Raw genomic sequence first — 13,062 nt, forward strand, 5'->3', positions numbered from 1 at the left:
TGTGGGAACATTGTTCACAGCCAAGTTGTGGAGATCAGAGGACAGCTTTCAGGAGGTCAGATTCTCTCCTTCCACCATGTGGATCCTGGGGATCAAATCTAAGACGTGAGCTTTGGCAGCAAGCACCTTTATCTGCTGAGCCATCCCACCAGTCCCACCTTTACCATTTAGAAATGTTCTGTTCATTGTAGGTAGCCACTCCTTGTCACGCAGTCATCACCACCATCCTTCTCCAAAATGACCTGTTCCTGACATTCAATCCCAAGAGCCCCATCCCCTCCCCAGGCCCTGGTACCCAGCTTCTACTTCCTGTCCCTATGGGTTGATGACTCTGGCCACCTCATAGAAATGGGACTTTCTTTCTGTGACTTTCTTTCAAGAAGTAGATTTGTTTTTTTTGTTTTTTTTTTTTTTTTTTTAAGAAAGTACAGATAAACACAGAGGAGGAAACAAACCATCACCAGGTCTGCATGTGCCTTTTTCCCAGATTGCCCAGCCCCCTGAGACGTGTTCCTGGGTTAGTATACCACTGTGACAAAATAGCTGAGAAAAATAACCTAGAGGAGGAAGGATTTTCTTGCTCATGGATCAGAGGGTTTGTCCACGATCATGCGGCTCTGCTGTTCCTGCAGTGAGGCAGGGCATCATGGTTGTGAGGGCATGGTGGAGCCAGCCTGCACACCGAACAGTGAACAGGAAGCAGAGAGACAGATGAGAAGGATGCAGATAAGATGTACCCTGCAAAGACACACTTCCCTAGTCCAGCCTGCCCTAGCCCATTTGGCTAGAAACCCATCAATGGATTAATTAATCCCTAGAATTAGTATCTGGTCACCTTATATAATGTCACCATCAGGGATTAAGTCTTCAACACAGGAGCTTTGGTGACCTTTTAATATCAAAACCATACCATTCTCCCCTGGACTTTTCTTGTTACAAAAATCCACTTAACCCATCTCTAAGAATCTGGAAGATTCAGGAATTGCTAAAAGATTCAGTTAAGCTCTTCTCTGACACTCAAGGCAAAAAGTTTCGTTTTTCCAAGATACACTATTGTGGCCCATATTATTATGGGTCAAACATGTCCATTTCAAAGAGAACAGAGAAACATCAAGAAGGTATTAGTCTAAACTGAGACTGAAACCATCAGGGAACTATTATATCCTATAGCTTAATTTTTTTATGTATGTAGTGTTTTGCCTGTGTTTTATATGCATGCCTGGTACCCACAGATGTCAGAAGAGGGCTGTGGGCCCCCTGTAACTGGAGTTATAAGCAGTGTAATCTGCCTGATGTGAGTGCTGGGAACCGAACTAGTATCTTCTGCAAGAATAGCAAGTGTACCTAATCACTGAGCCATCTGTCCAGCCCCTTTATCATGTATGTTTGTATCTAGCATTTAGGGTGCATTGAGGCAAGATCCAAAGGGCTTTGGCAGCCCTATATCTAAGCCTTACATCTTCTCTCCATGGCTGGCTGTACTCACTTCCTGTAGCTTTCTTCAGCAAGTCCTCTGCCCTGAAATCTCTACCTTCCTGGTCTTATTTGCAGCTTACAGTTCACCTTCAAAGCATCAGGCTCTGTCCTTCCAAGGCAATAAATATGCAGGGATCTTGACCTTACCTCCCAAGACTTTATTTAAAATCTCAGCAGGAGCCTCCATGAGCTCATTATCTCTGTGTTCTATATGCCTCAACAATTAGCACCACATAGACAATGCTAAGGTCTGCTTACCAGTAAATGGGTCCACTTGGACTTGGGGTACAGTGGCCTCTGAGGGCCTGGACAGCTGAGTACAATGACATTAATCTGTGGAAACAGCTTTCTAGAGGTCCCTGCAAGCAGGGTGCCCCAGCAGCTCTCTTCTGAAATTAATCTTCATCCAGATCATCCTTGGCTGTTTTCTGGCCAGACTGAAGGCTTTTTAAATCCTCTGCTTCTTGCTTCTGATTTTCAATATAAACCTGTCTAAAAGTCAGCAATACCCATGCTACAGCCTGAACAGGGGGTTGTCTTTGAATTTCTTCTGTGAAATTAAATAATCCATCACCTTCATACTTAGCCTCAAACACAGTCTCAGAGGGAAGACAAAATGCAGAGTTCTCTGCTGCTGTGCAGTCCATCAGGCCTTGGGTCCACCTTCTTGCAGAACCCAGATCCTCAACAGAGCAGGCTCTACTGACTGCATTGCTGTCAGTGCTCTGGTCTTCTGAGCTTATGCCAAAGTCATCCATTAACATTATTTGATGACTAATCTCACTTGTCAACCTGATGAGATGTAGAATTACCTGGGCAACAGAGCCTATGATAAATGATCTTAAAAAAAAAAAAAAAGCCTGTGTATGTGCATGATGTATTTGTATGGTGAGCCTGTGTGCCATTACAACAAGTGTGTGGAGGTCAGAGAGCAACTTCGTGATATTCTCTTCCCATCTTTTTTTTTTTTTTTTTTTTTTTTTTTTGAGGGGGGTGTTGTTTGAGATAGAGTTTCTCTGTGTAGTGTTGGCTATTCTGGACTCACTTTGTAGACCAGGCTGGCCTTGAACTCACAGAGATCCAGCAGCCCCTGCCTTCCTGAGTGCTGGGATTACAGGCGTGCACCACTGCACCTGTTCTTTCCATCTTTAGGTCATGGCCATGTGGCTTTACCTGCTGGGCCATCTTTTGGCCCTGGAGTTATCTTGATTATATTAATTGAGGTGCTCACTCTGGGTGGCACCATTTCCTGGACTTGGATCTTAAACTGTAAAAAGGAGAAAGTGTGCCTCTGAGATGGCTCTGCTCATAGTTGGCCTGAGGAAGCTTCCAGGGCACAATGCTTGTGCTAGTTTTGGTGAGAATGACGTGTGACTTTTTACCTAATCATAATAGTATATGTTCAGATGGCTTTTGTGGGATGTGTTTTCTGGCCTGAGGTGTTGAGCAGGAGAACAATTTAAAGGATTGTAGGGGCTCTAAAGTGTAAGTGCATTCTGGAATTGTTTCACTATGCACCTTTTCTCCATTCTTCTCCAGGGTCAGGTATTTTTCGTGCAGCTGAGTATAGAAGCAAAGACAGAGCACCTCTCAACTTGAGACGGCAGCGCTCAAGGGTTCTCCAGCACCATACTTTAGGTGAGTGGCTCTGGGATGGACCCTGAGACTAATAAGAACACATATGGTCAAAAGGCCCTGTCTAGGAAGGGGTCATCCAGAGGTTTCTTAGAACCTGAGTTCTCCTTGTTGGCCTCTCAAGAAAAGGAATCAAGGTAGGAATGTAAAGCAAGGCTGTCTCCCGGCAGAGACATCCTCTGTGTAGAGAAGGCCAGGCCCTTCCCATATTCTTCTACTCCAGTCCCATTCTGTACTCACATCTACAGATCCCTGTTGGCGCTGAGGCTTGTTGTTTTGTTTGTGTATATGGAAGGCAGTGCTCAAGATGGCCTTTCCTGGCCCTGGGGATGCTAAAAGATGGGTGGTGGGTCAGCAGACTCTTAGATCATGCCAAGCTCTCTTCAGAAGTGGTATGAACCCTTGCCAATGGTCTGAGAGCCATGGGTCCTGCTGTGTTTTCTATATAAGATTCTGAGTTGTCTGGTGTGTATGCCTGGAGAAAAGGACAAGCCCTGGTGAGGCAGCTGCCTGGCCCCCCTCCTGTCCTCTCATGGCTCCAGAGCAAGGCCCCTGCCATGGAATTAGGTACCTTATGCCTCAGCCTTGGCCTGGTCTGTTTTGCTCACTGTGCTGATCAACAGCAAAGGACCATGGAGAGGTGGCAGGAGCATCATCCCTGTCTAAGAATGCTGGGCTCATGTGCTGCCAGTCAGACTGCATGCTAGACTCTCATTCTGTATAGACACTAGGGAGGTCTTGGAGATGCAAGGGAGGGGAGTGGGGGCACAAGAGCACAGGTCTTGGGGACTCCCCCAGATCATGTAGTCCCTGGGCATTCTGGATCTCCAAGTTCTGCAGCTCAGGAGAATAAAAGGGTTTCTCATGGAAGGAGGAAGTGGTGAGACGCAGGTCCCTAGCAAGGCACGAAGGCTGGTCAGTACTCCAGTTGACACCTATTGGACAGCAGACCCAGACACAGGAATATTCCTTGGGATTACGAGCCAATGGCAAGTGTAGGCAGGGTCCCAAGTGGGCTGATGGACAGGTTAGGCAGGACCTTCTTGACCCTATCTCCGTCTTCTCTTCTGCCTTCCATGAAATCCTGTCCTTTCAGCTTGTGTGATAAGCCACCTTCTCTTCTCCACCACAAGTGTGGCTGCTGCCCTTGTGATCCACATCTCTGTGGATCTGCTGCTGCTGCGAACATCCCACAACTGGAATCCCACGGCACATGTGCTTCCCCTCCACGTCCTCCTCCTGCTTTTCCTCCTCTCCCTCTCTTGTCCTTCTTTCTCTTGTCTTTTTTTTTTTCTTCTTTTTTTTTTTTTCTGAGACAGGATTTCTCTATGTAGCCTTGGCTGTCCTGAACTCACTTTGTAGACCAGGCTGGCCTCTAACTCACAGAGATCCACCTACCTGTACCTCCCCAAGTGCTGGGAGTACAGCCTCTGTGCCCAGCTTTCTCTTTCCTTTTTAGACAGGCCCTCACTACATAGCTCAGGTTGGCCTTGAACTTGAGATCTTCCTGCTTCAGCCTTCCAAATGGGAGTTGGCCACAGAATTTGCTGTGGAATGTTGAAGGGGCTTTCCCCCATCAGAGTGATGTCACCATGTTTGTCAATCAGAGACTGGACCCTTTAGTTCCAGCCTCTGTCTTCCTTCCCTGGTGGGAGTTATGTCCAAGGAAAAGATGCTATACCTGGATTCTCTTGGGGCTTGCCTCATTCAATCATTCATTTACTCAGCAAACACAAGCCCAGGCCCTAGTGTCAAGGTGAGTATATTGCCTATTTGCATGTTGTTTGATTAAGGTTCCTTCCCTCCTTCTCTCCCCATCTCCTCTCTTAGTTCCAAGGACAAACATCAAAAGGAACAGAAGTGCTTCTTGCAAAAGAGAGATCCCAAAGTCATCTATACCTTACAGAACTACCAAGAGCAGAGGTGAGGTTTGCTACTCCAGACCCCAGAGTCTGTGATTCTAGCTGGTGAGGGTGACACATAGCTCTTGATTCTGTGCTGGGGACATTGGCTGCCAGGGGCTGCCAGTTTTGCAATGTGCAAGGCGCTTGGGGCCCTGTGATCTGAGGGTTCCTTGCTATGAAGTGGTAGTCTGCAACTCCCCAAGGGATGTGAGCTCTTCTTTATGCCCCTGAAGACTGGAATGGCATAAAGCCATCTGGCCATGCTCCTAATGTTCTCAGCCTGTTGCTCTTCAGAGCAGTGACATGCTGAGAAGACAGTAAAATGGTAGTCCTGCCTCTCCTCCTGTCCTCCTGAGGTGGTTTTCTGCTTTGCTGCCCTTCCGGGTAACCTTGGAAGAGCGTGTGCTTTCCTGATTTGGGATCCAGGATTGTAGGTGAAAGCATGCTTGGTGGTGCCTATATCTTTGTGGCACTGTGAGCTGCTTGCAAGTGCTTCACCCTGACCTATGTGGCTGTCAATTTTATGGCAAGTCCTCAAGGGATCTAGTTAGTGACCTCTGGTGGCAGGCTTCTATTTAGGGCAGCCCGTTTCCTGAGCTGGGATCCTTATAGATACCCACACTCCTAGCCAGGGTGCTGCCTCTACGACCTATGGAGCAGAAGCAAAGGGGTCCCTCCATTTAGATGGATCTCTGAACCCCAAAGAAAGGCAAGGTGTGTTTTGAGATTGTTGGGAGGGAGCCAGGCACAGTCTATAATGTTTCTGAGGTATGCTGAGAATGAGGTAGGTTGGCTCCCGTTCTATAGATGTGGAAACTGAGGCCCAGGGTGGCTTGGCAGCCTGCCCAGGGCCACACAGGTAAAGATCTGGGCTAGACCCTGACCCGTCTAGCTCTAGACCTGTGCTCCCTATTAGAGAGCCAGGTATCTCCTAAAACAATGCCTGAGCCCTTGTCAAGGCCTCCTGCTTCAGCCTAGCCTTAGGTAATACCATGAAGACTTCCCAGGTCAGGAGATCCCAAACTGGTGGGGTTGAAGTCAGTTTGACAGGACTGAGCATAAAAGCCACACAGGGTCTGGGAGTACTTTTCTCAGCTGCCTTTGGTATCTCCCTGTCTCAGGTCCCCCAAACCATGAGATCACCATTCTGGACCCACCAGCATGGGTGGTGATGCTGTGTGTACACCCCCATGTCTGCTCAGTAGCCTGCCTCCCTTGCTCCCGAGCAAAGCTATGTCCTGTAGAATAATGAGTCTCTGCCTAGCCCACTGTGTGCTCAGCAAAGGGTGCATACAAGTCTTCCAGCTGGCCAGAGATGACACAGGTTAGGAAGAACAAACACCTCTGGAACCCAAGACCGAGAGACAGTGAAACTGCAAGAAGGTTCCGGAAGGTCCCCTGAAAATGCATAAAGTGTGGCTCTCTTCTGCATCATCTCCCTCATCCCCAGCTTTCTGTTGTTTTCTTTTAATGGCTTGCTTGAAAAATGACCTGCCGTCTGCCTGACACAGGGTCAGAGGGCATGCCACTGGCTGCATTCATCATCGCAGTCACCGTGTCACCCTGATGGTAGTGACCATTAGTTTCTGTCAGTGACAAAGCCACAGCTGGGCTAAGGAGAGATGAGTTTGGGTTCAGGGGTCAGAGCTACAGGACTTGGGAATTGGATGAATTAGAAATTTGCTGTAGTTAACAAAAAATTAAATCACAATAGTTATAAAATATTCATCCATCTGGGCCAAAGGAAAATGAAGCCCGATATTTAATTTTAGATTATATCACCTCGCTTTGCATTTTTATCATAGATTAGGTTGGCCTGGAGCCTTGACAGGGCACTTGGGCTCTCCATCCATTTCCACAGATTAAAAATCCTCCCATAAAAAAATTAATTGCCATTAAACTGCTCAGCAGAAGAAAAAAATGTGCCCATCAGGACCCATTTATCGACCGGGACTCCCCTGGTGGGTTAATGGGGAGGCTGGATAGCTGTGGGACTCCCCTGGTGGGTTAATGGGGAGGCTGGATAGCTGTGGAAGAAGCCAGGGGCTGTCCTCCCTACACGGGGCCTCTGGCCCAGGGCCTGGCAGACAAAGCGGGGCCAGTTGGATGCAGTACATAAGGGCAGGATTGAGCCACCTTCTTGGGAAGCTCAACCTCATCCCCATCCCTCCTGCACTCGAATGCCTGGTGCCTGAGGAGGCAGACCAGAAAAGAGAGTCAGATTTTTGAGGACTGCAGTTACAGCATTGTTAGCTGCCTTGTGAGTGCTAGGATCAAAGCTGAGACTCTGGAAGAGCAGTCAGCACCTTTTATTTCCTACGATTTAGTCACTTTATATCCCAATTGTAGGCCCCTCCCTCATCTCCTCCCAACCCCACCCTCCCATCCTCTTCCCCCCATCTCCTTCCCCTAGTCCACAGAAAGGGGAGCCCTCCTCCCCTACTATCTCACATATCAAGTATCATCAGGACTGCCTGGATCCTCTTTCTCTGGCAAGGTTGCCTCACCATGGGGAAGTGAGCAAAGAGCAGGCAAGGAGTTCATGTCAGAGACAGCCCCTGCTCCTCTCACTAGGGAACCCACATGGAGTCCCCACTTAGTCCACATGGAGATGTGATCCCACGCCTCAGGTGGTGTTGCCTTGAGCAGGAGTGTGGGTAGAATGACTGGGAACAAGCCAGGTGTGTAGTCTCAGTTTTGCAGAGCCTGCTGGACCCAGAGTGGTATGTCTGTGCCTGTGAGAATATGTGTGTGAAAGTGTGGATGTTCGTGTGCACACAAGTGAGTGTACAAAGCATGTATGTATCGTTGCCCGTGGACACGAGTGTGTAGGCATGTATGTGAATGAGTGAGGGCACAGCTGTGAGCATGTGAATATGTGAGCTTGTATGCTAATGTGAATGAGAATGTATGGGGGAGCCGGGGTGTGAGCATTGCGATAACACCTATAAGAAAGCTGTGAGCTTACTGTGAACTGCGGATGGGGCAGAGTGCAGAATGTTTGTCCCACCTGGTGGCCTTTAGTAGGAACTGCATCAACTATAGTGAATGCCCTTAAAAGCAAGGGCATGGTGGGAATGTCCATGTCATCTTTGTAGGATGAACATTCTATGCTCTGCCACATCCATAGCTACAATAAGTTTCCATCTTTCTTCCACAGGCTTCCACGGAGCATGTCAAACTGTGTGAGCCTGTGAATGTATGTGAAGCTGTGTGAAACATCATTATAGCTTGTGAGTGTGCTTGAATGAGCCTTGTGAGCACATAGGAATGGGCGTATGAGTGTAGGTGAAAGACCTGCTTCCTGTCTCTGTGGGGCCCTGTGACTGGGCTTGTCATGTTGGCCAGTCAGTGTTGACTTTGGTGGATACGATCTGATGTTATGAAGTGTAAAACCTTGAACAGTCATGTTTATTGTATGACCGTGTCTGTTAAGGGAAGCTCAGCTTTGCTGGTCATTTATTTCTGTATCATTTAGGAGGTTTAAAGTTGTCTCTGATTCTGATCCCACTGCTGTGGATCTGACTAGCTTCAGGGTGCATTAATCTCTCTACTAAGATGTATGGTCATGGCTTTGCTGGCTGTTGCGGCCCTGGTGTGAACCCCTGCCTGAGTGGCCAGCTGTAGGTCTCACCTGAGGCTGCGGCCTTGTCATTGTTCCTAGTTGGGTATGGGCTGAGTGCCTGGACAGATGTTAAGTAGCCCACAGGGGAGCTGTTGGCGGAGAGGTTTTATCGCTACCTCTATTGAGCGGGATCCTGGAGCTTCACCATCACCCTGAGATGCACTCACCCATGCTGGCTTTGTTCCCACAGGGGTTTGGATGTGAGGGGTTTCCCTGTGGGTCCTTGAAGAATGTGCCAAGCTCTCTTCAGAAGTGGTATGAACCCTTGCCAATGGTCTGAGAGCCATGGGTCCTGCTGTGTGTTTTCTATTTAAGATTCTGAGTTGTCTGGTGTGTATGCCTGGAGAAAAGGACAAGCCCTGGTGAGGCAGCTGCTTGGCCCCCCTCCTGTCCTCTCACGGCTCCAGAGCAAGGCCCCTGCCACGGAATTAGGTACCTTATGCCTCAGCCTTGGCCTGGTCTGTTTTGCTGTGGCATTAGTGGGAGGGCACAGAGGAAACTTCTGTGCTGCCTGGGAGGGTGGTAGCTGGGTAGCCTCTCTTGGGATTTCCCTCAGAGATGGGAATTTGGGAATAATTATCTTTACAAACCTGAAGAAAGAAGCTCTTCTCAGCTTTAGGAGCAGATGTACTACTTGAGCTTTTGTGAGGCAAGCAGATGGGAATGGTCACTCCTTGGTGAACACCTGCCACCCCTCCACATGCACCCTGTCAACATGTGGATCAGGTGGCTCACTCAAGCAGCACCTGCCCTCCTTGGTGTGTGAAATGTGGGGCTGAGGCTGAGAGGGCGTTTGTGGTGCAACAGCACCTGCCCTCCTTGGTGTGTGGATTGTGAGGCTGAGGCTGAAAGGGCATTTGTGGTGCTAAAGCAGGGCCTCCCTAGTGACCCTGCAATGGCCCCTTAATGGAGGACCAGGTCTGTTCTTTCCTCCAGCTCACAGATCCCAGTTCTCCTTCATTGCCTGTCTTTGCAGGCTCTAACAAGAAAGCAGCAGTTGTTGAGGACTCATCTGCCCATGCCTGGTTATCTAAGCCCACCTTTGCCAATAGCGACCAGCACAGACCCAGCCATGATCAGTCAGCAACTATCCAAGGTGCCATGAAGGTCCTACAAGACCTGCGCCAGCAAATCCAGGCTGGTCTGGAGCTTTCCAGGCACACCAGGATGGCAAGGAAGCTCTCACCATCAAAATCAAAGCCACAGAACCTGGCAGAGAAGAAGCAGCAGGGACCCCAAACCACCCGGGACCTGCACGGCTCCTCAAAGAGTCCTTGGACTGTGACAGAATGGGAAGGCTTTTCCTTGGATGGGGCTAGGAACTTGTACGGCCAGCAACACTGGAAAAAAGCCTTGACTGAGCAGAGGACCGCACAGAGACAAGACACCTCCTTCCAGAGGCCTGTGAACACTCCAGAAACGCCAAGTTCCTTCTCACAGCGGCCCTGGAGTACCCTGGCTTGGCAGACCTATCCACAGAGAATCCGGGAAGCTCAGGGGCAGGACATCCCCTTCCAGAGGCCTGGGAGCACTCCAGAAACACCAAGTTCCTTCTCACAGCAGCCCTGGAGTGCCCTGGCTTGGCAGACCTATCCACAGAGGCCCCAGGAAGCCCAGGGGCAGGACATTCCCTTCCAGAGGTCTGGGATTCCCCTTAAAAAAGCAAGCCCCTTCTCACAGCGACCCTGGAGTGCTCTGGCTGGCCAGGCTTGTTCACAGAGGACTTCCACAGCTTGTAAAGATTGGGAGGTTTCTGAGCCCAGTCCACGGAGCTCTCTGGCTAGGCCACATCCTGCTCCCCAGCAGCCCTTGAGTAGTTCTTTTGTGCAGAGATCCAGTCCCTACAGCAAGGGAGAAAGCGCTGTTCCGCCTCTTTCAAAAGTCAAAGCAGCTTGGCCAGAGCCTACCCAGGCCTTCCCTCAGAGCAAACCAGCAAAGGAGCAGGACACACGGAAGGCCTCACCCTGTGTAAGGCCATGGGTGTCTCTGCGTCAGTCACATAGCTTTGAGTCTTTGCAGAACTTTATTCATCAGAAGGCCCAGACTGAATGGCAGCAGGCCAGGGAAGAGAAGGCCTTGGCTGCACACACACTGGAGCTGCGGAACCAGAGGCTGCAGGAGGTATACCGGAAGCAGCAAGAGGCCATCCTTGGCAAGACCATCCCTGTGGTTTCCCAGAAGAGCCATGGCATTGTCACCTTTGTTCCCAGTACCATACAGTCTGGGGTATGTGCTGGGTGGGATCATCCAAGCCTTTGAGCCTGAGGCTCTTTGCTACCTCTGGCTGCCTACTGCCCACCAAGAGGTGGGTGGCTGGGTGCCAGTGAGTCTAGGGGATGCCTAGGGGTTGAGATGGCATTGGCTCTGGACAGCTTGCAGGCATTTACCTGAGATAGAGACTATGCCAGGAGAAGAGGCTAGGCACGTGGCACCCTTGTCCCTGGCTGGGGTGGTAGCATGCTGGAGAATGTTCCCAGCTAAACTTGGTTCCTCTTTGGCATTTTGGGGGAGTTCCTGCACACTGTCTGCATAGGTAGACAAGGCTAGAAGAACCCATTTGACTCTTCACCCCTAATTCTTTGAATTGTCCTTAGAGTCTAGCCTGAAGTGCCTGGTAGGGGCCGGAGCCCAGCTTTGACCTAAAATGAGGGGGTCCTATGTGTTCTCTCTGCTTTAGGGCCTGGAAGCCCCTGAAAGCCTGGGAGCAACACCACTGCGGAAGTGGAGCAAAGTAACATCTGGCATGGTGCTTGGGGACCAGGAGGCTCCGGACAGGTGGGTGGGGAGGGCAGGGATGTTCTCCCTGGGCAAAAATACAGGGAGCTCATAGCGGAAGAGGGGAGGATGAACTCTGAGGGTTCTCTGACATTGTCCATGCCAGTGTGGCTCCTTGGGGGAGTGTTTTACAGAGCAGAGACACTACTGTGTTTTGCTGAGGTGAGAAAGTCACTGGGAATATAAACAGCCCATTTGTGTATGTGTGTGTACGCATATGTGTGTACTTTGTGTGTATACAGTTTTACATGTTTGTCCCAGAGGTTGACCTCAGAGACTGGTTCGCAGAAGCTCTCTACCTTGGGTATTTGTGACAGGGTCTCTCACTGGGACCTGTGGCTTGCTGATTAGGGTGGCAGGCTAGGCAGTGAGCTCCAGGAATTCTCCTGCCTCTGCTTCCCTAGTGCTGGGATTATAAATATGCACCAGCACATTTGACTTTTTTTTTTAATGTGGATTCTGGGGATTAAATCCATGCTTATATGGCAGACATGTGACTGAGCTCTCTCCAGATCAAGTTGGGTTTCATGTATAAATTTATTTAGTATTAGTAAATGTGTATGGAGGTGGAGTATATGCCACTTGGTGAAGATGGTTCTCTCCTGCCACCTTCATGTGGATTCCAGGGATAGAATTCAGGTTGCCAGGTTTATGTAGCAAGAGCCTTTACCCACTGAGACACCCTGTCTGCTTCTAACCTGCTTTTAAATGTACAAGATGGGGGCATGGTGTGCAAATGTCACCTCTGTCTGCCTCCAGCACTGCTATAGGAGACCCACACTGTAAGTTGCCACCATCCCTGACCTCCCACCCATCCCCCAGCCCTCAGACACTACCTGTCAATGGTATACTGAGAATACAGGCCTGGTTTCTCTCACTTGGTTTCTCTCTTGGGCTCACTGTAGGGAAGCTGTGACAGGACTTCTTTTGAAGCCTGCCAGTCACCAGGGTCTTTTCACATTTCCTTTATCTATTGCTGTGGACTCAGGTTATGCCTACTTTCAGCTATTCAAAACAGTAGGTCATGGGTATGGGTGTGCTTGTTTGAACACCTGCCTTTCTTTCTCCTGTTTGTGCCACACAATAGTCTAGAACAACATAATCCTAAAGCTGAAATGCCCAAAGGGGGGGGGATCTAACACTGAAAATTACAGCTTTGAAATATTTAAATTCTGAAAACACACCAAAATTTAATTTATTTAAAAAGTGTATTGCAGCTGAGCATGGTGATGCTCGCCTGTAACCCCATCACTCTGGGAGGCAGAGGCAGGCAGAGCTCTGTTAGCTTGAGGCCAATCTGATCTACAAGGGAGTCCAGGACAGCCAAGGCTACACAGAGAAACCCTGTCTTAAAAAATCAAGAGAGTGAGAGAGAGAGAAAGAGAGAGAGAGTGCTATGTTGCCATTTTTAAAGTGAGAATTACTTGAGAGACATAAACATATAGTAGAACATTTCAGAGGCTGCCTTATATAATAAAATAGATAAAATAAAATTCAGAACATACACATACAATCAAATAAATAGGTAAAGTAAAAAAGCAGATCACAGGCACACAGGACCCTCACATTGAATACATGCAGTTATGAGCAGATGGACCACACTCAGGAGGAGACAGGGCGCTGTGGTTGGACACCCAGCTTTCTCAC

The 13,062-nt window shown here is 49.1% G+C and overlaps 1 protein-coding gene across 5 annotated transcripts in view; it reads left to right on the forward strand.

The window, feature by feature from the left end:
• Ccdc187 (coiled-coil domain containing 187) overlaps positions 1–13,062 on the forward strand; it is a 47,476-nt gene that overhangs the window by 939 nt on the left and 33,475 nt on the right. For all 5 annotated transcript variants that reach the window (XM_055600815.1, XM_055600811.1, XM_055600814.1 and 2 more), the window contains exons 2-6: positions 3,016–3,114; positions 4,942–5,034; positions 8,956–9,072; positions 9,617–10,866; positions 11,318–11,415. In XM_055600815.1, the coding sequence (XP_055456790.1) occupies positions 3,016–3,114; positions 4,942–5,034; positions 8,956–9,072; positions 9,617–10,866; positions 11,318–11,415 (1,657 nt within the window). The remainder of the gene's footprint in view (positions 1–3,015; positions 3,115–4,941; positions 5,035–8,955; positions 9,073–9,616; positions 10,867–11,317; positions 11,416–13,062) is intronic.

This window comes from Psammomys obesus, unplaced genomic scaffold, assembly GCF_907164565.1.
Source record: "Psammomys obesus unplaced genomic scaffold, mPsaObe1.curated_primary_1811, whole genome shotgun sequence".
In the NCBI taxonomy this organism is placed as follows: domain Eukaryota; kingdom Metazoa; phylum Chordata; class Mammalia; order Rodentia; family Muridae; genus Psammomys; species Psammomys obesus.